The sequence below is a fragment of the Puccinia triticina genome, chromosome 5A (genome assembly GCF_026914185.1).
Source record: "Puccinia triticina chromosome 5A, complete sequence".
NCBI lineage: Eukaryota > Fungi > Basidiomycota > Pucciniomycetes > Pucciniales > Pucciniaceae > Puccinia > Puccinia triticina.
In genome coordinates, this window is record NC_070562.1 from 2791824 (window position 1) to 2816561 (window position 24738).

At 46.1% G+C, this 24738-nt stretch overlaps 4 protein-coding genes across 4 annotated transcripts; 2 read left to right on the forward strand and 2 right to left on the reverse strand.

Annotated features, from left to right (window-relative positions):
• Positions 1-3584: 3584 nt before the first annotated feature.
• On the reverse strand, positions 3585-4021 carry PtA15_5A345 (uncharacterized protein; the record flags this gene model as incomplete). Its single annotated transcript, XM_053169096.1, has 2 exons — positions 3585-3867; positions 3963-4021. 2 exons carry the CDS (start codon positions 4019-4021, stop codon positions 3585-3587), a joined length of 342 nt encoding a protein of 113 aa, XP_053020327.1.
• Positions 4022-4954: 933 nt separating this feature from the next.
• Positions 4955-8142, reverse strand: PtA15_5A346 (uncharacterized protein; the record flags this gene model as incomplete). Its single annotated transcript, XM_053169097.1, has 11 exons — positions 4955-5053; positions 5115-5186; positions 5268-5484; positions 5557-6008; positions 6082-6193; positions 6301-6390; positions 6471-6615; positions 6706-6778; positions 6840-6909; positions 7011-7106; positions 7988-8142. The coding sequence occupies 11 exons, from the start codon at positions 8140-8142 to the stop codon at positions 4955-4957; spliced, it is 1581 nt and encodes a 526-aa protein (XP_053020328.1).
• Positions 8143-10568: 2426 nt separating this feature from the next.
• On the forward strand, positions 10569-13387 carry PtA15_5A347 (uncharacterized protein; the record flags this gene model as incomplete). The annotated part of the gene is made up of 9 exons (XM_053169098.1): positions 10569-11024; positions 11192-11285; positions 11354-11541; positions 11605-11981; positions 12055-12301; positions 12392-12554; positions 12649-12785; positions 12944-13190; positions 13302-13387. The coding sequence occupies 9 exons, from the start codon at positions 10569-10571 to the stop codon at positions 13385-13387; spliced, it is 1995 nt and encodes a 664-aa protein (XP_053020329.1).
• Positions 13388-13489: 102 nt separating this feature from the next.
• PtA15_5A348 (uncharacterized protein) lies at positions 13490-13868 on the forward strand (the record flags this gene model as incomplete). The annotated part of the gene is made up of 2 exons (XM_053169099.1): positions 13490-13524; positions 13589-13868. The coding sequence occupies 2 exons, from the start codon at positions 13490-13492 to the stop codon at positions 13866-13868; spliced, it is 315 nt and encodes a 104-aa protein (XP_053020330.1).
• Positions 13869-24738: the final 10870 nt, after the last annotated feature.

The window sequence follows — 24738 nt, forward strand, 5'->3', positions numbered from 1 at the left end:
ACCTTTAACTCTAGTAAGAAATACAGTGGAGCAGAGAATAAATAGTGGAGGATAAGGGCTCATATCCACTACCGCCTCTGTGGCTCTCTGTGAGTGAATGCCAGAGAGAGTGTTGGCGCAGCAAGGTGGCAGCTGTCTTTTCACAGCCTGCCTACCCGGCCGCTCTCTGTCAGGGCGCATCTCTTAAGTGACAACGCTCTGAATAAACTAAAGAGATTCTAGCTATCACAACGCGCTAGTCGGAGCTCTACTCAAATGCCTATGCAGGAGGATAAAACCACACCTCCTATGAGAGGGGCTGTTGACTCCGGTCAACTGGAGGCTAGAGGCACTCCTACAAGTTGGATAGAGATAGAAAGGAAACCTGAGACTTGAGTTGACCTTGGATTGGTGAGGTCAAGGTGCAGAGCAAAAAGTTGAAAGAAAGAAAAGGAAAGAGATTGATCAAAAGCCCCAATTGCAGTGTTTGGGAAGTGTCAAAGACTGCAAATTAGCAGGCTTGGTATAATCTCATCTGAGGACTCCAAGTCAGAGTTCTTCTCCTCACTTATACTTACCAATCTGTTGATCTGTGACAGTTCCTTGGGCTGACTTGCTGTTGTCTTTCAGAGGCTGCTTGGCCACGTGCAGGTACTTCCTGTTGCGGTGCTTTGGCTGCTTGGCCATGCACAGGTACTTCCTGTCACCAACACTGAACCCAATACTATACTATACAACGTATTGGCCAATACCAGGTATAGCATAAAAGAAGTTTGATCTGTGATTTATTGCCTAAAGTAAAGCCAACACACTAAGAAGAAAACAAGTTAGAAGAAAAAAAAGAAGAGACAGGCAGAAATTTGACAAGGAAGATAACCAACATTGAGAACAACAGAGTTGTGTGAAAAGGCAGTGATTGATGGAGAGACTTGGAAGGAAAGAAGGACACGGGCTGGAATAATGTAATTAGTTAGGAGACAGTTTGGTTGTTATGACTTGAGTGGAATCTCACCAGACAAAGAAGGACTGAATTGAGAGAGTTGAGAAGATAAAATAAGAAAAAGAATGAATGAAGAAAGATGGAGTGAGGTGGGATGTCAAGTGTGAGTTGAGTTGATGTTGAGGGAGTTTGAGGAGAATTGATTGATTGGTGAGTCTTGATAAAGAGTTGAGCCTATTTGTAAGGGATAGAAGAGATTGGATAGAAAGGACTTGAAGACGGAGTGGGAAAGATAGAACTTAGAAGGCTGTCATGCGTGTGTGACAGAGCTGATATTCTTACATAGCATTGGCTCTTCATTACAAATTATCTGAGATACATGTATTGGTTTGGTTTTCCCATACAATACCAAAGCATTTTATTGAAAATCCAATCCCAAGTATCTGAATAGGACCCAGGAAAGCCCCTATGGAACACAGTAACAAAAATGTATGAATTTTTGGTCAAAAAGCAAAAAATGTACGCACCCCAGATGTATGAATGCAAAATTTGGCGGATAAGGTACTCACCCCAATTGTATGAAGTTTTTTGGGGGACAAGGGGGGTAGTAACCAAAAATGTATGAGAATGAGGATATGATGCCATGGTTTTTTTTGCACCCTCCCCCCCTATATTGGTCCAGCTCTTCCTGTATCAACCACATATCCCAATTGCGGCTGGTTTCTACACTTCCTTGCTGAGTTCCCGGATTTTTGTGCATCTTGAAGTAGCACATCTGCACCATTTATTTGCAGTCACCAAAGGCTTAAATATTACGGATGCTGGTGGGAATTGTGTGTCCATCTCCCAGAGATTACATTCTCTTCTTATTACAATGTCTCAAATTGCTTTTCTAGAACACTGGCAGACCAAATTTTCAAAGATAAAAGCTCTCAAAAAAAGCAATAAAAATGTAGATGAAGAGTAACAATCAGTTGTTGATGATAGTCTATGCAGTTTTCTACTTGAATATGAAATTTAAAATATCTTCTTCTTCCATTTTTTACCTTTGTCACTGCTCCTCTGGGTATGTAGCAGAAATGGCTACTCAAAAAATTATTTCTGGGATTATTTCTTCACACCCACAGCAAAAAAAAAAAACGTATGCACAAAATTTGTATGAATTTTTTGAAAAAGCTCTGCACCTATGCACAAAACGTGTATGAATGGGCTCCAAAAATGTATGAATTTTTCAAAAATCTTGGAATGTAGGTTACTGTGTTCCACAGGGGCTTTCCAGGGTCCTATCTGAATACCAATACATTGCAGATACTATATCACAGGGATCTGTTTGGGATAAACTGGAATTTGGTGGACCAACCTTCACCAGGATTTGAACACACAAATTATAAACAATATTTGGTGTTTATTTGGGAGATTTTTGCAAATCTCCCTGGCTGTTTTTTCCCCTATTTTTTTGTTCCCACATTTTTGTTTGGGACCCAAATCACCTAGAGGAGGTGATTTGGACAAGAAAATTTTCGAAATTTTCATTTTGGGGCTGAGTACAGCCATACTGCAGATGTATTCAGCGGTACAACTGAGTTGCCATTCAATCTTGAATACACCACCGCATGGCAGTGGTTTTGACACATCTCTAGGGCCGATATCCCCTTCCAACCAGCTCCAACCAGCAACAATCCACAACCATCGCCCGTATCCAATCCACACTGACGAACCGCTGTCAGATGAGTGCTCCAAATGGACAAACCTACATCCCCAGCCAGGCCAATCTTGCTTACCAGTGGGCATGTGGGTATATCCCCCAAACACCCAACCCATTGTTGACCCCATACCACGCAGCCCCCCCGGCCCCTCAGTACCAGCATCCGCCTTCCAATGGCTCACCCGCATAGACAGCGTTGGGGGCATTCTCCTTGTGTTGATCCAGATGCTAGAGGGCATAAATGTGAAGTGGGGTGGGGTCAAGGTAAGGTGGGAGCATCTGGTGATGGTCGGGCTTATGGTTCTGGCAGGCGGCGGATGTCAACTTGGTGGGGGGGAAAGCGCTGTACTTTGGGAAGGCACCAGCGGTTTATAATTGCGCCTTTATTTGAGGCTTTTTTGAACCCATTTTGGGCTGGTATTCTGTAACCAAAAATGAAATCACACCAAATTCAAAAAAGTTTGAAAAAAGTTTCGAAAAAAAACCAAATATTGTTTATAATTGGTGCCGTGAATTGAGGCATTACCAACAGCACCAATGCACATTTGTCATCCTGCGTGCTGTAGCCGCCATATCCCCATACAAACTCATAAGCCAGATAGCCGTCATCAAGGTAGCAACACCTTGATGACCGGCCAACCGGCTCGACATGCAGGTGCACATGTTTATAACACCTCGATGACAGGCCAGTTGACTGGTCATCAAGGTACAGACCTTACGTCTCGATGAACGGACAGCTTGCTGGTCATTGAGGTATACAAATAACACCTCGAAGACCGGCCAGACCGGTCATCAAGGTACACATGTATACACCTTGATGACTGGCCGTCTGACCGATCATTGCGGTGTATGCCTTGATGAGCGGCTATCCCGGTTGGTGACAGCAACAACTCTCATATGTGACATCAACACAAATTTCATATTGTTCCTTGCAGAAGCGGTGGGCCGCTGCCAAACAGGTTAGGGGGAGGGTGAGAAGGCAGCCATGGTCTCGATGACGAGCTCGAGGTCGTTCAGAAGATGGTCGATGGAGACCCGTGCCTGTCGGAGTGTTAGTGCAGCGATAGTGATTTGGATGAAGGTGGCTGTGGGCGGGTGCTGGGCGGTTGTAGGTGCTGGTGGATGGGGTTTGATGGAGATCGAGCGACGGATGAAGTGGGGTGACTTGACCGGCTTGTCGGGCGCGATCGATTTGAGGATGATCTGAGCTTGATGCTCAGTCGGCACGGGCACCTCGAGTGAGCTGGATAAATACATACGATATCGGTCAGTCTGCTGCTGATGATTGATCTCCGAGAAGCGAAGAGGTGCAGTACTGATGAGGGTATCGATACTCACAGGACGTGCCAATCTGGCGGGATGGCCCCCAGCCCAGTCTGCTCAACCGACAATGACATGGCGGGATCGGCTGAGGGATGTTGTCGAGGCCGAGAATCTAACTTAAGTCCCTTCCTTCCGAGGGGGCGCGAAGCGCCCCCGAAGGAGGGACTATGTCCCAAATCTCGCGTGAGGGCAGCCCGCCATTTGGCTGGGGAGGGCATTACAACCCCCAAATCACCCACAAGCACTCTGATTCTGGTCACGCCTCCCAGACCAATGAAAAGCTTGTGATTTTTTGGTATTTGCACGGCCCCCAAAGCTCCACATTCCCATAGCATTATGGGGATGGATAAATATTGGACATTACAGCAATCCGCCCAATGCAGGCCCAGATAAACACTCGGATCAATCCGGTGCTTGTTGCATAAATAGCATAAGGTTACGCCACCAATTAATATGTACTTATTTCATTAAAAATACAATTTGATACGTCAAGAGGCGTGGGAATCTCCCTGATCCGACAAGAGCAGAATCCGGCGGGTCAGCAGTTTCCCAAACCTGCAAGTGCCCTTGCAAAAAAAAGGTGTTTGCCAATTCCTAATTGACAGGTTTGTGATGGTTGATTTCTTATACTTGTTTGAAGTAAATATCAAGAGAAAAACAAGGCAAGCTTCTAATGACTTTGTTTGATTTTGATGCATATATATTATAAATAAAAGGAAGAGAAAAAAAAAAACAGGCAAGTGAGAGAAATAAAATCTTTACTTCTCAAACCAATCTGTTATTTTGCTTTTCATAACTGCCACCTCCCTCGTGATTAAAATACCCAATCATCTCAGACTGAGTGATTCTCTTGTGTGTTTTAGAATAGATAAACGGAAAAGCAGATAAAAAAGATTAAAAAAACACAGTGATAGAAGAAAACGAGTTTCTTCGCTCAAGCTCTTTCCTTTTTGACCCGCATCAAGTACCGACTATTGCCTGATGGTCTCCACCAGAGCGCGACAAGGCTAAACATGAGTGAATTTGCCCTCGGCCAGTCTTGCTTTGGTCATCGCCGCAATGATTGCACTGCCTACTCCGGAGCCATCTTCGGCATGGTAGGTTTTCTGAAACACAAGTGCAAGGAAGTTAGCCTGGTACTGAAAAAAACTAAGACAACTTGCTCACAATTAATCGACCCTTTTCACCAAAGATATCAACTAGAGCTTCGTGCAATCTTTGAGGAAATTGAGGGTATTTCTGCCAAGAGGAATCCGAGATTTCCGAGTGAGTGGTATATAGCTGGTACTATCGTCTCAGCAGATGAGCCAGCCGGCTCACATTGTAAAGACTACCATCGGTAGCCACTCCGCATCCTGTGTCAACCATTCCCATCTTGGACACTATAGCTGCTATTCCGCAGGCAGAGAGTCTGGCGGACCTCGTCCCTATTAACTCAGCCAGTCTTCGGAAAAACTGGCGTTCGGAAATGGTGGTATCCAAGCCAAAGAAGTGTGTAAATAACCCTGTGACAGTCAGTAATTCCTCTGTGGGGTCACTTCAGCCAAAATATCGTGCGTCAGTTAACGGCCGGATCGAGATGAAGCGCGGGGATGATTTTTATGCTAACCTTTCAATCAAACTGAGGAAAGCAGTGTCGAAACAATAGCTCTTTTCCATTTTATATGTATTCTGACCCAAAAACAAGATCCCTTCTTCAATCATTTCGACTACGATCAGCCGGAAAACTTCACCAAGGTAGAGGCCGGCAATCATCTTCTCGAACGCTTGCTCTCCAGGCTTATTGGAAGTTTCGTCGATTATCAAATCATACTTGGTTCGAGGGAGGTGTTCATGGGTGCCGGAATCGAAGGCCCCCCATTCACAATTAATGGCCATTTCTGCATCTGGAGGAAGACCGAGTGAGGCGATCTTAGGGATGTTCGCTACTTTCTCCATGTAAGCGGCATTGCAGCCTGTACCGAAGATAACTCCGATTCGGGTGGCCGGATCAACATAAGACGACGCAATGAGTGTTCCGGTGGTATCGTTGATGACTGCAGTAAGCTTAACGGGTACGTCCTGTGTGGAGGCAAATCATGCTTGGCTCGTAACAAGCACGTGGATAGTAATTACATGTTGGAGCCTGACTCACAAATTTCTTGAGCGATTTCGAAAAAATCGCGCCAACATCATGTCCCTCCACATTGGGGTTTCCGAAACCTTTGGTCCATCGAATCAGCTCACCATGGTCAATCTTCTTCTGCCTACGGCGCGCCGATCATACCCAATCATCGTAAAAACAGGAAAATTGCAAGGTCGGTTGCCATGCTCCGGACAAAAAAAGAAAAGAAAAAAACTAGGATAGGCGTACGAGCAAGGGTAACTGAAGGTGAACCCTAATGGGATATCCGCGTCTAACAGCAAATTGCCGTCATCGTCTACGTATTGATCGTTGACAAACCTGAAATATCAATGAGTATCAGGGCGACATAAACGCGTGAGCTCTATGACTGCATATTGAATTATAAAGATAAACTCAACTTGGATAAACATTCAGCGCAAAAGTCAAACAACTTCTCCCCTTCTTGTTGCTTTTGTTCCTCCGTCAATTTGTATTTCGCTTGGGTGATTTCAAACCTACCATCGCCCTGCAATTCTACATGGCAAACACGCAAATTTGTACCCCCTATTGGAAGAGCAAAGAGTAAATTAGAACGAGCATCGACACGAATCCACGGGTCATAGCGGTTTGCATGAAAAGTATCAATCAGCTTACCCAAGTCCACGGCCAAGTAGGGGCCGACTTCCTTGCCGGTGGGCCATCCAAACACAAATGTGGGTATCATAGGCTACAGGGGATGGATCAGCTTCAATTTTGTTTGTGGTATCAGCAACTATGGGTATGCTCACAACGCACTGGCCATCCTCTTTGAGTCCTGCCTCGAGGGTATCGATAAATGCCTCGACAATCATCCGCATTCTGTTTTTTATTTTATTTTTTTGTTAAAAAGGGGGAATATATGAGTCATATGCCACGCAGAAGAGAAAGTTGGTAGACTCTGATAGCCGGTGAAAACAAACCGTTGGGGGGTGACCATAAAAAGGTGTTCGTATTTCCTAAGGTAATCCGCCATCTGCATCTTGGTCGCATGGGGGAGTTGGGCATTGTCATGGGTTCTACAGTGGGCACGAAATCCAACCGAGGTAGATGGGGCGAGTAGAGGCGCACGATCGAAAGAATCGGCGAGGCGTAAGGCGGTTGGTTTAGCACATGCAGCGCGGCGCGATAACAAGGTATTCCCGACCCCAGATTGCCCCAATGGCAGCGAGCGTGATCGGTCGGGTGGTATTAAGACATGAGAAAATAGGAGTTGGTTGCGACGGATGGCGGCGACGAAGGAGGGGTGGTTTTCCAATAGCGAGTGCGTACGTTTGATATGGAGATGGGGAGGGGTGTCACCCGGTGTGGACATGGGAGATGAGTCAAAGACGGAAGGTAGATCGAGTAAGGGAGTAGCCAATGGATGGGCATGATGGGGCATGGTGTTGAGTGTTGCAATACGATGCGAGAGTGTTGTATTGGGGTTGTCCAAAGGGGGGACGTATGAGATATCGATCGACCAAGGCGTTGCAATCGGTGATGAACATGTAGAGAAATCAGGTGTCGATGGGATTGGAACACGGAGTGAAGGTGAGAATATGAGCAGTCAATGGAGAAGCATAGTCAGTGCGGAAGCTCTTAAAGACAACAAATCAATGAGCTATATATATATATATATATATATATTTATCTATATATAAACCGAGATGGATATCCAACAGATGAAGAGCGGGGGATGCATGATCGATCGATGGATTCCGAACTTATACATGAATGAACACCTCGGTGAGCTTGGGTGAGAGATAAGAGAAGCCGGAAGATTGCGGTTCACCGGGGCGTTGCTCTAGCGTCCTGAGCTCAGGATGATGATGAAAATCGAAGATTGATCGAGGTTGATGGCACGGTGGATAAAAAGAAAGATGGGAAGGTCCATTAGAAACTTGATCAAATCGCTGACCTGGTATGAACGACGATGGAGCCACGTCCATCGGCTCTGCTTCCGCTGCGTCGAGTAAAAGTAGCACTCTTCCGGAACGTAGGATCGGAGCTGGTGGAGCCATGTTGAGCGTTGGAAGTTACCGATGTGAGGGGACTGGGGACGGCTGAGGACATGTTTGATAAAAACAGTTATCGGTGATCGAAGGAGTTCGTATGTGTAGCTTGTAGTTTATCCGAATCTCCCGTCAGTCGGTGGAGGAATGGAGGCTAGGCAGGGCAGTCGGAGCGTTGTAAACAGAGATGGATATACTCGCGATCAGAATGGTCAGGGTGGTCTGCAAGGTTATGCGGTTTGAGATGGATGGGTAGTCGGGCAACTCAGAACTGATACTAGGAAGGCAGATTCCAGTCAGTTATTACCAAACTACTGAAGTAGATGAAACATATGCATGGCACATGGGAAGGAGAAGATGAACATCCGAATCGAGGATGGACAAGGGATAGAAAAAGCTAGACATACTCGCAGGTCCAAGCTACGATCGATCGGTATCTGGCGATGTCAAGGCAAGCAAGCTAAAGTGTTCACAAACAAGCACAGAAAGATGATGGAGGTCAGCATGCACATATTTTGGATCCGGTTCAAGAGAGAGATACACACTTCACCAGGTCAAATATCTCGCGGCAAGAGGTTCAAGTGCTTTGTTGGTTTTGTTTCGGTTGGAAGGTTGAGTGGGTGGTGCGGTGGTATCCTTGGCAAAGTGAGGGGGAGGCAACCACTCCAACTGACGATACGTATGGACTTAAGACAGCAGCTATGGGCTTACAGGTATTTTCTCAGTGAGAACCTATTTAAACAAGTGATGAGCTCGGATGAAATACATCTTTATTTATGAGGAAAAATATTTCAGATTAGATTGGGGAAAGAAAATAAACCCCACCCGTCAAGCTCCGGATCAATGGGCGACTTCCTGTTGAGATCTGAGGGTCTTGGTAGATCAACTGATCTGGAGCCCCAAAAGCTAGATTTCCCTGCAAAAATCTAGACTTTTTGGGTCTAATCCACAACTGCAAGGGTCCTGGGACCGGAGGAGAACTCGTGGGGCGGAGATCTACTGGCGGACTTCAACAGGAAATTGCCGGAGGCAGCGGCCAAGCACCAATGAACACGGAGAAGTGTATTCTTGAAGAAGAGCAGAAGGGCCACTTTTACTAGGGCTTCACAGCTTTATTTCTACAGATATCAGACAGATTTCTTCTGGTCACTGGAGGACTTCCCGTCACTTTTGAATAAGGCCCCATTTGGCACTGATATAAATATCCCACTTTCTTAAATCCGAAGAATTCTAGACCTGTAGATCTAAGTTTTGGGGTGTTTTTTTTCTCAAAAAATGGGGCAAAAAATGCCCCTTTATCTCACTTGGCACATTGAATATCCCCAAAGACCCGAAGGCCCTATGGATGACCCTCCAGCTGTGCTGGAGCAACGAGCAAAAGAGGGCCGGTTGGTAAACTAGCCAGGGGGGGCCTAACCAAGCAGTTAGGGGCCTCCCAGGGAGGGGGCGGACAAAACCGAATCCCCTGCGGTTCCATTGATCCCAACCCCCTCCTTAGAGCATCCGCATCCGTTGCTAAGTTAGTCTGGACTAACTAGCTCGGATTACGGTCGGACTAAGCTAATCCGAGTGGCCGACCGCATCGACGTAGATTGGGAGGTCCGAGGCTATCGGAGATTATGTGATTAGGTGCCTGTATGGTATGTGTTTGGCACCTAAACACATAGAGTTCATGCCATTGAGCATGATGCATATTCATTTTATAGGTTGGTCCGAGGACTAGTGGGGGCTAGATTTATACCCCACTAGCTCCAAACCAAGCTCCGGGTCAAGTTGTTCCCCGGTTAATCCAACCCGATGCGGTTGCGGGGTCGAACTAAGTGCCCTAATCCGGGCTAACTTAGCGCCCGGTGCGGATGGTCTTATATAGTACCTGGAGGCTGTAAAAACCCCCGGGGAAGGAAGAAAAGGTACCACCCGACTAGACGATCGTAGCGGGCATCAACTCTCCCCCGGAGAGGTATACACCAGGCCATAACAGAGGCATCATCTCACCGCGCCGCCTGCTTACCAACCAGCCACGCCACCCTTCACCTAAGCTATTGTAACCGCCTCGGTGGCGCCTCTACCCTCAACACACCACTTCACAAGCCACACCCACACAACGTGCGGTCATCGCGTCATCGCCACGGGGCACAATAACTCAGCCAAGGCCCAACGCTACACCTTCACCACGCCGCCCGCTGCCCCAGCATGACGAGCACACAGGCCCATCCTGATTACCACTGACCTTCTTTCTTTCAATTAGTGTCATCACTCCCCCCCCCCCCCCCCCCCCCCGCTTATACCATCAAGTCTGTACACACCTGCAGGCAGAGCGGCACCCCAGAACCTGCATGCCTTTGGCGGAGACCCCGACGACAACAGCAACAAAGATGACAATTCATCGAGGTTCTAACACGGGACCAGTCCCAACTTCTCTGCTATAACCTCAAGGTCTGTCTCAACAGCGCCAACACCTCCACCGCCGGCCCACACACCTTCTGGATGTCCGGCAGGGGTGGCATTGGCATGGGGATCGACGGCCCGATGAGCCACACCGAATGGTCCTGCTGGTGCGCTGCCCATCGCCCCAACCCCGTTGGCCAGCCACGCCTGGTGATCATCGAGTTCGAGCTCAAAAACAACGAGCTCAACCCGCCCTCGACGGTCTCCGTCGAGCCGGTAGACGAAGATGATCGGGGCGGGGTGGCCGGCAAGCCCTACGAACCCACCAAACAGGACCTCATTGAGTCCACCATGTCCATCAACAAACCGCTCCGCGCGCTCGCTAGACTCCGCAGGAAGGGGAAAGACTTCTCCGGCGACTCCGTCAAGGTGCTCTCCATACTCAGTCAGCTCAATAATCAGTTCGATAAGGCAGACGATATGCCCACCTTGCTCAAGATGGCCGTCGGCTTGGTCAGGGAACTCACCGGGTTCGATTGCGTTATGATCTATAAGGTCGGTCTTCTTCTTGATGAGGATGCAGCGCGCGATATACATGAGCAACAAGCTCTCGCAAACTGCTGCGACTTAATTCCGCGCTGCTCCGCCAAAAAAAGACGGGCCTTTTTCATTTCCCCTTCCAAGTTGATGTTGACCTCCCCGGTCACCCTTTACGGAAACAGTTCGACGAGTCTTGGAACAGTCAAGTCATCGCTGGACTCGTCAATTGGAAACGGACTCGCGATCTCTATCGAGGCCTCCGATTCCCTGCCTCAGGTCAGTGGTTCTCTCCTCCTCTCTCTCACCCACGATCGATTGGCTAACCTTTTTTTTTTCTCAAATAGACATACCCGCCCAAGCTAGAGAGTTGTACAAGATCAACAAAGTCAGGATGCTGTACAATCGCGATCAACCTACTGCTAGGCTAATGTGCAAATCCCAAGAAGAGCTGTCAAAACCGTTGAATATGACCCACTGTCATCTCAGGGCAATGAGTCCGATTCACATCAAGTATCTGGCTAACATGGGCGTCGTGAGTTCAATATGTATATATCTCTCCATTCTCTCTATACGCTGACTCCAATTTCTTCATCAGCGATCCTCATTTTTGATATTGATCATCATGAATGATGAATTATGGGGCTTGATATCCTGTCACAGCTACGGTAGATTCGGCCAGCGCGTGACGTTTCCGACGCGGCAGTTCTGCACAATGCTGGGCGACACCGTCTCGCGGAACATTCTGCGCTTGAACCTCTCCCAACGCCTGCAGTCGCGCAAGCTCATCAATACCACCTCGACCTCCAAAAACCCCTCAGGCTATATTGTCACCAAGGCCGAGGATCTGCTCTGGCTCTTCGACGCTCAGTCCGGCGTGCTCTCCATCGGCGAAGAGGCCAAGATCTTGGGCACCGTGTCTAATTCTCAGGAGATCCTGGCCATTCTCGAGTACCTCAGAGTGCGGAAATACGAGTAAGATAATAATAGACCACTTCCTTCTCTGGCCGACCCCTCTCCTTATTGATCACGCTTGTTTTTGTGATAGCTCAATCCAAGTGTCGACGGAAATCAATGTGACCTTCCCAGACATCGAATACCCCGGCGGGTTCGAGTTGATCTCCGGCGTGCTCGTCATCCCTTTGTCCAGGAGCGGTCAGGACTTTATCTGCTTCTTCAGACCCGCCCAGTCCAAGGAAATCCATTGGGCTGGGAACCCCCATGAGAAAATCATGAAGGATGATAAGAATGGCAACATCCTTGAGCCGAGGAAGTCGTTCAAGATCTGGTCAGAGGTCAGCATTCCTTTCCCTACGAACAAAAACAAAATGGGGTTTTCTCTTGAAACAGAGGTTTGTATCTGACCTGATGATCATGTTTTGTAGACCGTCAAAGAACGCTCCAAGGCCTGGACCGCCGACCAGCTCGAAACCGGCTCGGTCCTGAGTCTGGTGTACGGGAAGTTTATTGACGTGTGGCGACAGAAAGAGGCGGCAGTGCAGAACAACCAGTTGCAAGCCCTGCTGCTCTCGAATGCGAGTCACGAGGGTAAGCGTTTCTTACGCGAGATGAGTCAGACTGTGGATCAGAAAGACTGGGCGCTCAGCAATCTTCTGGTCCTCGGACCTCTCGGCCGACCCAGTCAGGACCCCCTTGCATCAGATCTTGTCTACCCTCGAACTCGCTCTCGACGGCCAGCTCGATGAAGATACTCGCGATAATCTCTTGAAATCTTATACTGCTTCAAGAGCTTTGGTTCATGTGATCAACGATCTGCTTGTAAGTGAACCTGAAAGGTAGACCCCTTTCAGACGCCATCGTTATCCGTTGTATCACACCCATAGCGTTTCACCATGCCCGTCTAAACGGAGCCTGATCTACTCGAGGCAGACTTGTTGACTACCGACCACCGCTCCAAATCTACCCGCCACCATCAGCACTTCAGCCGATCATCCGTCATCAGCCACACCTCCTCCACCCGAGGCCCGCCAACGATCGAGCAGCCGGTATTGATTGCCGGGATGAGCCACGCCGCACCCTCCGCCGCCGCGCCCTCCTCGCGCTCCGACCCGAGCCAATGCAGCTCCCCCCCGACCATCCTCTCCGACCCAGACTCCTACATCACCACCCGCTTCGAGTACCAGCAGGGCGAGGACGGGCTGCTGATCCTGACCGGCCGCAGGGGTGAGTTCACGGCCTGCGAGGACGAGCCAATCCGGATCCCCGGATGTGCCGTCCCCCCCTCTCTCTTTCTACAGCCACCCACTCACACACACCGTCCCGCCCGCGCCACAGACCAGGCCTCAAATGCCCGCTACGCCAATGCCACCTCCGACCCCACCACACCCAGCGCCCAGCCGCACAGCATGGCCTTGGCGTAACAGACCGTCCCAGCGACTGGCCGCGCCGGACCCCTCTACCAGCCCGCAGTCAGAGACTTCTTGGCCGTGAGACGTTGTCTTGGGGAATGGTTCACCCGGGTCATGGCCCTCGGCCTGCTCTTCTTCCTGCTACTCCTGTATACCCACTCCCCTCCCCTTTATCTCCCACAAAACTGACAGACAATGTTTTTTTTTGCTTAGGGGGACCTTGCTGGCGTATTTCCTGATCCCACGGGTCCCAGAGGTAGCCTACAACAACAAGAAGACGTTTGAGGGAGACAGCACGACCGGGTTGAGTTTTGAGGCCCTCGAGCCAGCCTGGTTTGCCTTCTCCACCCGGATCAACCTTGCCATCGCCTCTAAGACTTCTTCCTTCCGTCCACACACGAACACCATTAATGTGGTCGTCAAGGACCTTTTGTCCGCCCGAAGCCCCATCAAGTTCGCCAGAGGATCTTCTCTGGTATCTTTGTTTGCATAAACCAGTACATGTACAATCACCCTCACCCTCTAAACCTGTGGATAAGTTGAAGTTTCATCGTTCTTTATGACCTTCAAATATGTCTTGGTTGGAATCAGTTTAGCATTTGTGAATCATTATGACATGGAGTTGACTCAACTCAAGAGAAGCGGATAAACAAACAACTTTTCTTTATTTAGTTTGCTCCACAATCAAAAGTTTGTATATTTTTATATTGGGTGAGCCAAGGAGAAATACAAGTCCCTCCTGTGCACCACAAAGGAGCTCACGCAAGCACCCTCCGGTCAGGATGACGGCCGGGAAAATGCCACACCGGTAAATGCAGCACATAAATCAAAGTTACATCCACTAACTCTTCATTTTAAAATTGATGGCGCACAATGAGGCATTTGTGTGATGTTAGCAAGGACACCCCCTAGCTGTAATGATCATGCACACAAATGAAGGCAATAACTTTCCTGCTGTGGAGATGAGCATTCAGATTCAGGTTCTCTTGGCTGAAGAGAGGATAATTAAGCTAACCAATTATCTTGGTGAAGTGCTCCCAAACTTCAATTGTTAGTTTTATTTTCCTTGACTGAGATTCATATGCTGAATTGTCAAGGCTGTTGGTGGTTAATGCTGGAGTTCAAACCCCAGCAGTCTTGGTGATGGTCAAAGTAGCTTGTGATTTGGATGGAAGAATCATGTCAATATCAGGTTCCTTACTGTTAGAACCTGCAATTTCAACCAACAACAGTAGCCGAGTGATCAAGATGGTCAAACGTGGGAAGGATGTGGGCTTGCCTCTTTTTTTGGGTTTGTGTTGATCAACAACCAGATAGTGCAGGGGCTGGAGCTGGTATCCTATGCCAGCCCCTCTGGTTGAGTCCCCTCATACTGTGTGGTCAAACTTGAAGCAGGAGCAGCTGGATATCATTAACTGACCAATCCCTCCTTGGACAATGCTGGGAAAATCACAATGGCTTGAGCCTCAACTGATCAAAAAATTCAGCCATCTCACACATCTTTGCCCCAGGAGGAGAATAAAATCAAGTTACAAGCAGAGCCAATTGTAATATTTTGGAAAAATGAAGTTTATGTTTCTTGCCCCTGCAGCGGCGAAGCCGCCTTGGCCTCTAGTAGGTGATATAATCACTGGTTAATTCAATAAAAAATACAAAATTCAACATAAAGCCTCCAAATTTCTTGTTGTAGGCAGCCTACAGTGCTGGTCTCTTCAACTGTGAGCCCAAAATCAACTGATCCAGCCATCTTCAGCACCATAATACCATTACATTGCTCCATATTGGTCAAAAGTGATATGATGGTATTATGGTGCTGAAGATGGCTGAATCAGTTGAATCTGATTTCAAAGTTGAAGAGAACAGCACTGTAGGTTGCCTACAAAAAAATTTTGGAGGCTTTATGTTGAATTTTCTATTTTTTATTGAATTAATCAGCAATTATATCACTCATAATTATATTGGTGCCAAATGGGGCCTAAATCTGGAATTTCAGATTTTGCAGGGGAATCTGAACTTTGGAGCTCTGGATCACTTTGGGGATCTTTGGGGACCTAGATTTCCCTGCAAAATCTGAAATCTGGCGGCTCAGATCTGGATTTCCAGATTGGCAGGAAGTCCTCCACTGAGGTTTGTAAAACCTGGGGGTGATAATATTCACCCACCTAGCAACCCCCTGATGGGAAGGGGAATAGGTGGGTGTGTTGGAATTTCACTTGATCTCAATCTTCTCTCTTCTCCCTTTCACAAACATGTCACCTTTTTCTTGTTTGTCTGTCATGCTTATGCCCTTTTCTCTTCTTATTCATTATGATTAATCCGCACCTACAAGTTAACCATATTGTATTTAGTCTACTTAAACCCACTAGACTCCAAGAAATCAAGGCATCAGTCCTGACCAAAACTATTTCTCAAGTTAGCACTTTAGCCCCATCTCGGTCTTGCTGTTTAGGCACTTCAATCCCTGAGAGTGAGTAATCCAGTCCTTTTCAGACTTATTGTCTGCTATTGGCTAAGCCAATCTTCTTCCCTCCTCTGCCCAATCCGCTTGTATCCAGCCTTAATTTCTTCAGGGTATCCGGGTACCAGGTTGAATTTTTTGCCAAAAGCCAACACCCAATGCAGCAATTGTCACCTGGCACCACCTGGCAGGTGCGCAACGGGTGTGAGTAGAGATGCAACAAGTAGACCCGTTTTCTAAAAGCCAACACCCAACACAGCACCCGGTACCAGGTGCACAGTTTGTGTGAGGGGTACTCACCGGCTACCTCCCCAACAGTACCCAGCACCACCTGGAGGGTGTGCAATGGGTGTGTGTAAATATGCAACAAGTAGACCCAGGTTTTGGTACCACCTATTATTTTTGCCCATAACAGACACCCAGACATGCCTGGGAGGTGAGGGGCATACTGTTGAAATGTGTGTGCCTCCCCATCTCTCAGCTTAATGCACAGCAGTCAATTGACCAGTATCATCATTCCTAATGGCCAATATATCCGCTCTCTCAAACCTGGCTTGTAACTTCTTTTTGCTGCACTACCAGCAGAATGGGCTGGGTTGAGGTTATCCCAGTAAAACTAGGATGCACTCAACCAAGTTAAACTTGGTTGATCAATCCAAGGTCACTTGGGCTTATATTTCATTGGTTGAGATCAACCCATTTTAAATTGGTTGAGTGAATCTCAGTTAAACTAGGATGATTTGAAACCAGCCAAATATGCTGGCAGTGGTGTTGATTGTCAATTCAATCTCAAAGCTCTAACTCAGGGTTTAAACGGGTTGGGTTGGGTTGGGTTGAGGCAGATTTGAAAATATGCCGCCCAAACCCAACCCAACATCATACTATTTTGGGTTGGGTCGGTTCAGGTCTTGGGTTGAACTGACCTATTAGGCCTCAAAAATCCTCAACTTGACTCTTGGAGGGGTCATAGTTGGGTTGCAGGCTGGCCCAATTAGAAAATAGGCTGCACAAACCTGAACCAACAACTTTACAAGTCAGGTTGGGTTGGGTTTGGGTCATTTCATTTTCTTTAAGAACGTTCCCAACCCTGACAGGTCTTGGTTTGGTTTTGTGTCAGCCCAAACCATTTACACCCTGAGCTCTAACTCTCTCCATTTCCAATTATCAACCCTCAAGATTCCCTTTTCTCTTGACAACAAGATCAAGACACCTTTTGATTAACAATTATTTTTCAATCATCTTTACTTCCCAAGATCTCAAACAAGTCTTGGACAGCCTTTCTGGCTTCCAACTTGATCAATTTCTTTTCTGAAAGATTTGCAATTCTCAAGTGAGCCAGCATGCCTGTGGAGGACTGAGCCCATCAGTGGGTCTAGGAGATCTTTAAAGCATCCAGATTCAGGGTGATGTTAGATTATGAACCTGGCAACTCAGGTTAGTAGCTTAGTGGTAAATTAGGCACCTAGAATTAGTCCAACCCAGGTTCAAGTCCTGGTGGAGCCATTTCCTTGCTGAAACCTTTCATCTTTCTAGTTCTTGTCTCAGATTTTTGTCAATCTATTCTTTTATATCTTTATCTTGTCACCTATTGTCTTAGGTTTTGTTATTCATTATCTCAAATTCTCTCTGTCCAATCATTGACCAACTCACTTCCTCACTCACAGTTTCATCCATTCACTTCTGTTCCCTATATTTCTCCCATTTTCCACTTCAATATCATAGCTTCAATCCAGGGTTGGTTTCTTCTCTCTTATCAGTTCTATTCTCCTGATTTTTCTTTCTGTTGTTCTTTTATTTCAGCTCTGTTTTTGGTTTATCTAAGTTTAAAAAAATCAATAACTCATGGGCTTCTGGTACAAGGGGTTCCCCTGCAATTTGAACAAAATCCACAAGTTTTCAGTTTTGATAGGGCTGGCGCAAATCCTGCTAACCATTACCCTAAAATCCCGTTGTGGAACTACTCTGAGGGAAGAATAGAGCTTGAGATTGATTTGGTGCTCAAATGGCTGCCTCTCAGGGGAACAAGAAAAGAGAATATAAGAGTATGGACTCTTAAGGAAAGGTGTAGCTATGGAGATTCTTGAGGTATGTCTTAAAAGGGTATTTACTTGTCTACTAATCTAATCTAATAGTTGTAAACTGAATATCTAGCTTGTCCAATCTGATTTATTGGCATAAGCAAGGCTAAAAAATGGTGACCAGTTATTTGAATTTCTGGGGTAGGATCTGATGGGGAACAAAAGGCGTGGACAAAGAGGCCAGACTATGTACAAAATATTATGGGACTGAGTTGTGGTTGGAAGAAAAGATGAAACAATGAAAATTCTAAATCAAGCGGCTGAGGCTGAAAAAGCTATGGGGATGGAAAGTTCTGAAAAGAGGCTGGAATTTGGAGAGACAATGAAACATCAGAAGAAAGGGATTACATATCATATCACCAGAGGAGAATTTGACGCACTCTCCAGAGATTGCCTGGCTATAATTTAATGTTGTTCTGGGTCTGATGTCAGTAGGATGTGTATTAGGAAATGATTGATAAACTATTCAGAAGTCAATGGGAAGTCTGTCATAATTTATGAGGAAGTATCACAGGACCTCACACAATTTTGTATAGAACTGTTCCATTCTTTAAGGATAAACTAATTACAACCTATAATGAAATGATATTTACTCAATGCTCAATTATCAATAATTTATGGCAAATTTATGCTGATCAATTTCTCCATGTGCAAGGGGTTTCACACAGCATAAATGTGACTAGCTGGGGCTTTATTGGCTTTCTGACCAGTTTTTACTTTTCATGGAGCTGTGAAAGGCCCCTCCGTTGATCTGTCACCCCAATGTACGTGCGTACAAGAAGTTGAAATTGTCAAAATGGAAAACAGCTCACATGCATGTGCATCAAGACATTGGAAAACAAAAAACCATAAAAACAGCTCACAAGCTTATATGTGTCAAGAATCCAGGTTGTCTAGCTGGAAATTGGGTACCACAAACCTCCAAGCTTGACTTGACACATACTTTAACCCCATAAACATCCTTTTTTTGGCACAATTACAGATGATAGCTGCCTTATTTTAGGGAACACCATGGGAGTTTGCTCAGCACTTGTGTGCAAGTGCCATCTCTGAACTGAGTTATAGATTTTGGGGGATCTCAGTTAGATACTGGTTTGAAGGAAAGCTTCATGTCTGCCACAACATATTCTGATATTAACTTGAACAACACTTGATGTATTGTATAATGTATGTGTAAAATGTATGCCATACCTATCCTGGAAACAAGGCCAATTTTAGAGATGGCCCCTGTGAACCTGGGTACCCGCCAGCTTTTTTGCCAAAAGTTTGACACCCGCACCACCTGGGGCAGTCAGAGCGGGTACTTGCCCCTCAAAATCAACCGGAAGGAATATTCCTTCCAGTCGAAGAGGTTTTGTAACCTCTTTGAAGGACTTCCAGTCAAAGAGGTTACAAAACCTCTTTGACTGGAAGGAATCCTTCCGGTCAAAGGGGTTACAGAACATCTTTGACCGGAAGGAAGGCCTTTCCAGTCCTTCCAGTCGTTGTGGCAGCCGCCACCTGCCCAAACAAGAGTGGGTACCCGCTAGAATACCTGGGTACCTGCTCAATTTCTCCCAGAAATCCAGCATCCGCACCCAAACACGCACACGCTGGTGGGTACCCCCAACTGGTTTGTTGGGGCCATTGTTGAGGTTGTGTAGTTTTTTTCTTCTCTCTTCTGTTTCTGCTTCAAACCTGTTTTCTGCATATCACAGTCTGTGACATTTCACCATTGTAGTCACCTGGAGCAGCAGACGTGGAAGGCTCTCTTTCCTCATCCTTCCACGACCATCATCATTCTCTTCTGCTGTTCCAGGTGAGTGTTTTCCTGTTTTTCTTTCTCTCTCTCTTTCAGTCTTCTTCTCCTTTTTTTTCCTCTCTGATGCAATGATCATCCTTCCACAACCATCATCATTCTCTTCTGCTGTTCCAGGTTTATCACTGCAACAGCCATCTCTAGCCAATTTAATGATAAGGTTTACTTGATCCTCAATCTTGCCCAACGTTCCTCATGTTTTGATGGTGATGATTTTTGACCTCTTTGCAATCACATACCCTGTTGGTTTCTCAGAAACTATTCCTATGTTGATTTTCAGGGTGCACACCAAAAATCTGCTAGTTTTTATTAAATTGTTTCTATTACACATGGTTCAAACTTATGATGGAGTGTAGTGAGACTCTGGGAGGTCTGCTTTTGCCCTGGTACTATGGTTTGACTTTGGCTTTCATTGGATGAGGGTCCCACTGTCACACAAAAGTACAATGCATGCAGGCTTGTGTGACAACTTGTGTCACACAAACACACACGTTGTGGAACTCCGTCCGTGCCAGGCGGCGGCAGTTGTTGGAGGGGAAAAGGATTTGGGGGAATGCCCTCCGGGGATGGTCGCAGAAAGAGGGGGGGATCTGAGAGCGATGAGTTATGGGGGTGTTTGATTTACGACGGCGTTGAGCGCGCGTCGGCGGGGTTGTGAGTTGAAAGGAGGAAGAAAGAAAACCGGGAAGGTTGAGGAAAGTTTGAGGATGAAGGGATCGTCGAAGGGCGCCGGAAGGCGGAGTCAGAGAGGAAGAAGATCGACAAAACTACGCCACGTGCGTGATAAGAGTCCCGCAAGCCGGCGGGATGGATAAAGCTCTGAGAATACTCAGGATCGCAATGAATAATGAGGATCAATAAAATTTTGATGGAAAATATGGTTCAGAGTCTTTCCCATGCCGTCCCATCATCTAAGTTCGAACAGAACTTAGACTCCGGGCGCAGCACGCAGCGGGACCTTCATCATACACCCACACGCGCTACAAACTCAACAGAAAGAAGAAACAAACGAAAAGGACAAAACCAACAGAACTCAGACAAAACCAACCCACCACATAGCCAAACCATCCAACACGCGCAGGGAAGAAACAAAACAAAACAAAAAGAACAAGAAGAAAAGAAAAGAGAGAGAAGAAGGAGACAGAATAAGAAGACCGCACTACATAGGAAGAAAGGGTTCATGTGCACCATAGCGCACTTGAGAGTTGATCCTCCACGCGCCGCGCCATTTTGAGAACTGACTACGCCTGTACCAAATTGAACACCACGACGTGCACGTTTGTGGGCACATTGTCCATCACAAAACAACATTGTGCCACACTGAGTGCCCCCACAGAACCAGGGGATTCAGAGAATCCTTGAAAAATTTTACTTGTTTTTCATACATCTGTACATAAATCTCTTTGAGGATATTTTCTGAAGTCATTCAAAAACCCCGTGCAATCTGAGGTCCCCCTGGACTTGTCCCAGAATTTGAACTCCCTGGGGAAAAACTTGAGCAGCTGAAGAATATTTCACACAAATTTACACATGCATGGTGGTGTGTCACATTTTTCATCACTGAGCCAACTGACACCAAGCTGAGTGTGCATGCAGCACCACAAGCTTATGTGGACCCTTCAAAAATTGCACGTAATTTTCAGCAATATGTATAAATATAATTTTAGGGAGATTTTATGAAGTCATGTCCAACTCCAAGTTAATATGAGGCTTTTCCCATGGACTTTTCCCAGAGATTCAGCTATGTTTTGAAAAACTTCAGCAACTAAAGAATTTTTCACACAAATGTACATGTGCATGTTTTTGTGACACTAACATACATAAAGATTTTTGGAATTTATGATAAACACATGATAAATCCAAATATATCATTCCTGTGAAAAACCTCTTTTTTCTGCAAAGTATTTGATATTGCTTTGCAAGACAGTTTGAAATGTGTTCTCAAATAGTTCCAATAATACATAGAGTCAAGTTTGGGCTTGTTTTCAATCAAATTCAACCCTTTTTCAGCATTCCTTCAGCTCAATTGAGCATCATCTCAACATGAATTCATCATGACTTCAGCGTGTCTTGAGGTTAATATTCCAGGATATATCTAACAGGGTTCCTAAACAATATTGTGCAATGGCACTTGCACGCAAGTGCCAAGCAAACTCCCATGGTGGAAATATGACAATTCAAGTGGGCCTTACACATCATTCTACCCAGTCTGTACTTGTTGTTGATCTGAAAGAGGACCAGCCTGCAATATGTAACAACATTTCACGCGTTGAGAGACTCCTGTCCGTACAAGCGGAGGCAGTCGTGTGAGGGGATGGGTGCTGTTTAGGCTGCCCTCGTGGCTGGGTGGTCCGTGGTGATGAGCGCTGAAAATGGGGGGGATCAGGGATAGCTATTGGGTTTTGGGTGGTTTTGAGAAGTTCGCCGGGGGTTTGGATCCTCGGCGGCGGTTGTTTTGTTTGAGGGGAAGGGAGATGTGATCTTAAGGAAGAGGAAGGAAAAAGATCCGGAAAACTCTGATGAAGGATGATCGGCGGGCGGAGCCCGTAAGTTGAAACTCTGAAGATAGGATCTATAAGCTCAGTGATGGTCCGTATTCCGGGGATCAGAATGCCATGGCCACCCATCATCCAAGTTCGAGCTGAACTTGGACTCCGGGCGACATGTCACATACATTTCATCACATCCTCCGCGCGCTACACGCGCACACACTCACAACAAACAAGATAAAAAAGAAGAAAGGAAACAACACAAGGGAAAATTAAGGAAAACACAGCGTGATGAGTCAGGAAGAAAAGAACCAGAGGGAGGAAAATAAAAAGAGGAAAGAGAAAACAGAAAACACTCAAGACAGGCAGAACAAACAGAAGAGAAAGAAATCAGAAACAAACAAGGAAATAAACCCACATCAGGCGCTGTGTTAGGACCAAGAAAGCTGAAGAGGCATGGGGAACTGAGAAGGAAGGGAGATGGGAAAATGGACAGAAGGAAAAGGAGAGATAGGGGAGCCAGTTGAAGGTGGAAATGTGATGAGAAGAGATCTTGAGGCCTGGGGAGTCGGGACTGCACCATAACTTTCATTGAGTCGCAAGACCCAATGACGGATTACCTAATCAACTTTCATTGAGTCGCGGGACCCAATGACGGATTACCTAATCAACTTTCATTGAGTCGCGGGACCCAATGACGGATTTCTGTCCACCCCAGCGTGGAAATTGAGTCTTGGGAAGTGAAAATAAACTTGAGTCTTGATGATCCTGCTGGCGGCGGTGATGCTCCTGAATAGCTGGCCACGAGAGGGGCCACCACAGCGTGCACATGAGGGAAAATTAGCAAAGTGAAAACAATGAACACCTTCATGAGCATGTGAATAATATGAATTGAACCCCAAGAAATCATTCCAATCAACAAACAGGTCAAAATGAGTTATGATTTAACTGTGGCCATAGTGACTTAGTGGTTTCAAAAGTGTTCTGATTGAGTTCCAGTTGAGTTCTGCATATTTGTGGATGAGTTCAAGCATTTTTCATTGTTTCTAATTACACTAATTTCACCAAAAGCATCCAGCACAGTTCTGGAAGAAGGGTGTGGCATGGAACTCTCTGGAGAGTGCATCAAAATCACCCCTGGTGGATGAGAGGGTGAAAAGGGAAGGGCTGAAACCAAAAAGGACAAGGGGTAACCAAGATGGGATCTCTATATTTATTAAATGTGTGGCTACTTCCAAAATGGGGTTGTTATGCTGGATTGGGAAGATAGGAAAATATGATGAATATCCAGGGTCTTCCCTAATAGTATATCTCTGTCTGATGGGTGACTTTCTCCCACTTGTTCCTAGATGGGTTCTTGAGAAATATTTGGTGTAGGTGGGGAAAAAAGGGTAGAGAAGGAATGGGGGCCTGTACTTGAGTGTGATTTTTCCTGGTCTTGATGCCTGAGAGAGGTGGGGCCTTGAGTAGTCCAGAATGGTTTATAGTGAGGGGAAAAAGCCTTTGATTTTGGTGCCATATTCAGGATTGGCTTACCACACTGTTGCCATTGAAACTCCCCTGTGGCTTTAAAGTTCCCAGGTTGGGGAGCATGAAGGACAAACACACCCAAAGTCAGATCTATTTACACCTTTCACCTCTTGTCCCCTCAATATTGGATGGCTGCCAAAACACCATCCCCTCCTTGAACTATTTTTTCTGTTTTGCCTCATTTGTCTGCTGTTTGTAGACATTGAGCTGAATCCGATCAACTGGCTGATATATTCTAATTTCCCCTGTTTCAAATGTACCGGTTGAGATATTACCTGTGTTTTAACTCACCCCAATTAAGTAATTATTGACTTCATGTGTGGGTGGAAAGCTTTTTGGTAAACTTCTTGGTACAACCCTGACTTTAACAAATACCATGATGAATTATGGGTTATGGTTATGTTGAATTCTAAATTAATGCTTCTTATTTTGGTTGATCTTTTATATTTGATTGGCCATTGGGATTCTAATTAATTGAGATGAGATAATGTGATCTGCATGGCTATGACATATTTTTGTATTTTGTTGTCATTGGGATTGTCATCCTCTTTTGGTTGTGTTTTCCCCTCCAAAATTTGTGTTCCCTCTTTCTTTTCTTTCTCATCAAGATATTCTATGTCAATGAGTTCCCCAAGAAAACTTATATGATAAATCTGAGAAATCCATCTACATATAACTAAAGAAATGGCCTCTGGGGGCCAAACAAACCAGTACAAATACCTGTCATGCGAGTAACGCCGGCGTTGGTATGCAAGTAACGCCGGCGTCAATAATTTTTTGTATTAACCGCGTCCGTTCAATGCAGAGTCTTGCAGAGTCTGTTCCCTCTGAATTGACTCCGCTTGAACGGACTCCTGGTGCGACTCTCTGAAAGGATTTGGTAAGAGTTTGCTCTTCTGCTTGAACAGACCAGCAACTCCAGAGTCATGTTGTCAAGTCTGTTCAAGCAGACTCATCAAGCGGACTTGGTGATCAAATTTCACCAATTCTGCTCAACCATATTGCTTGAA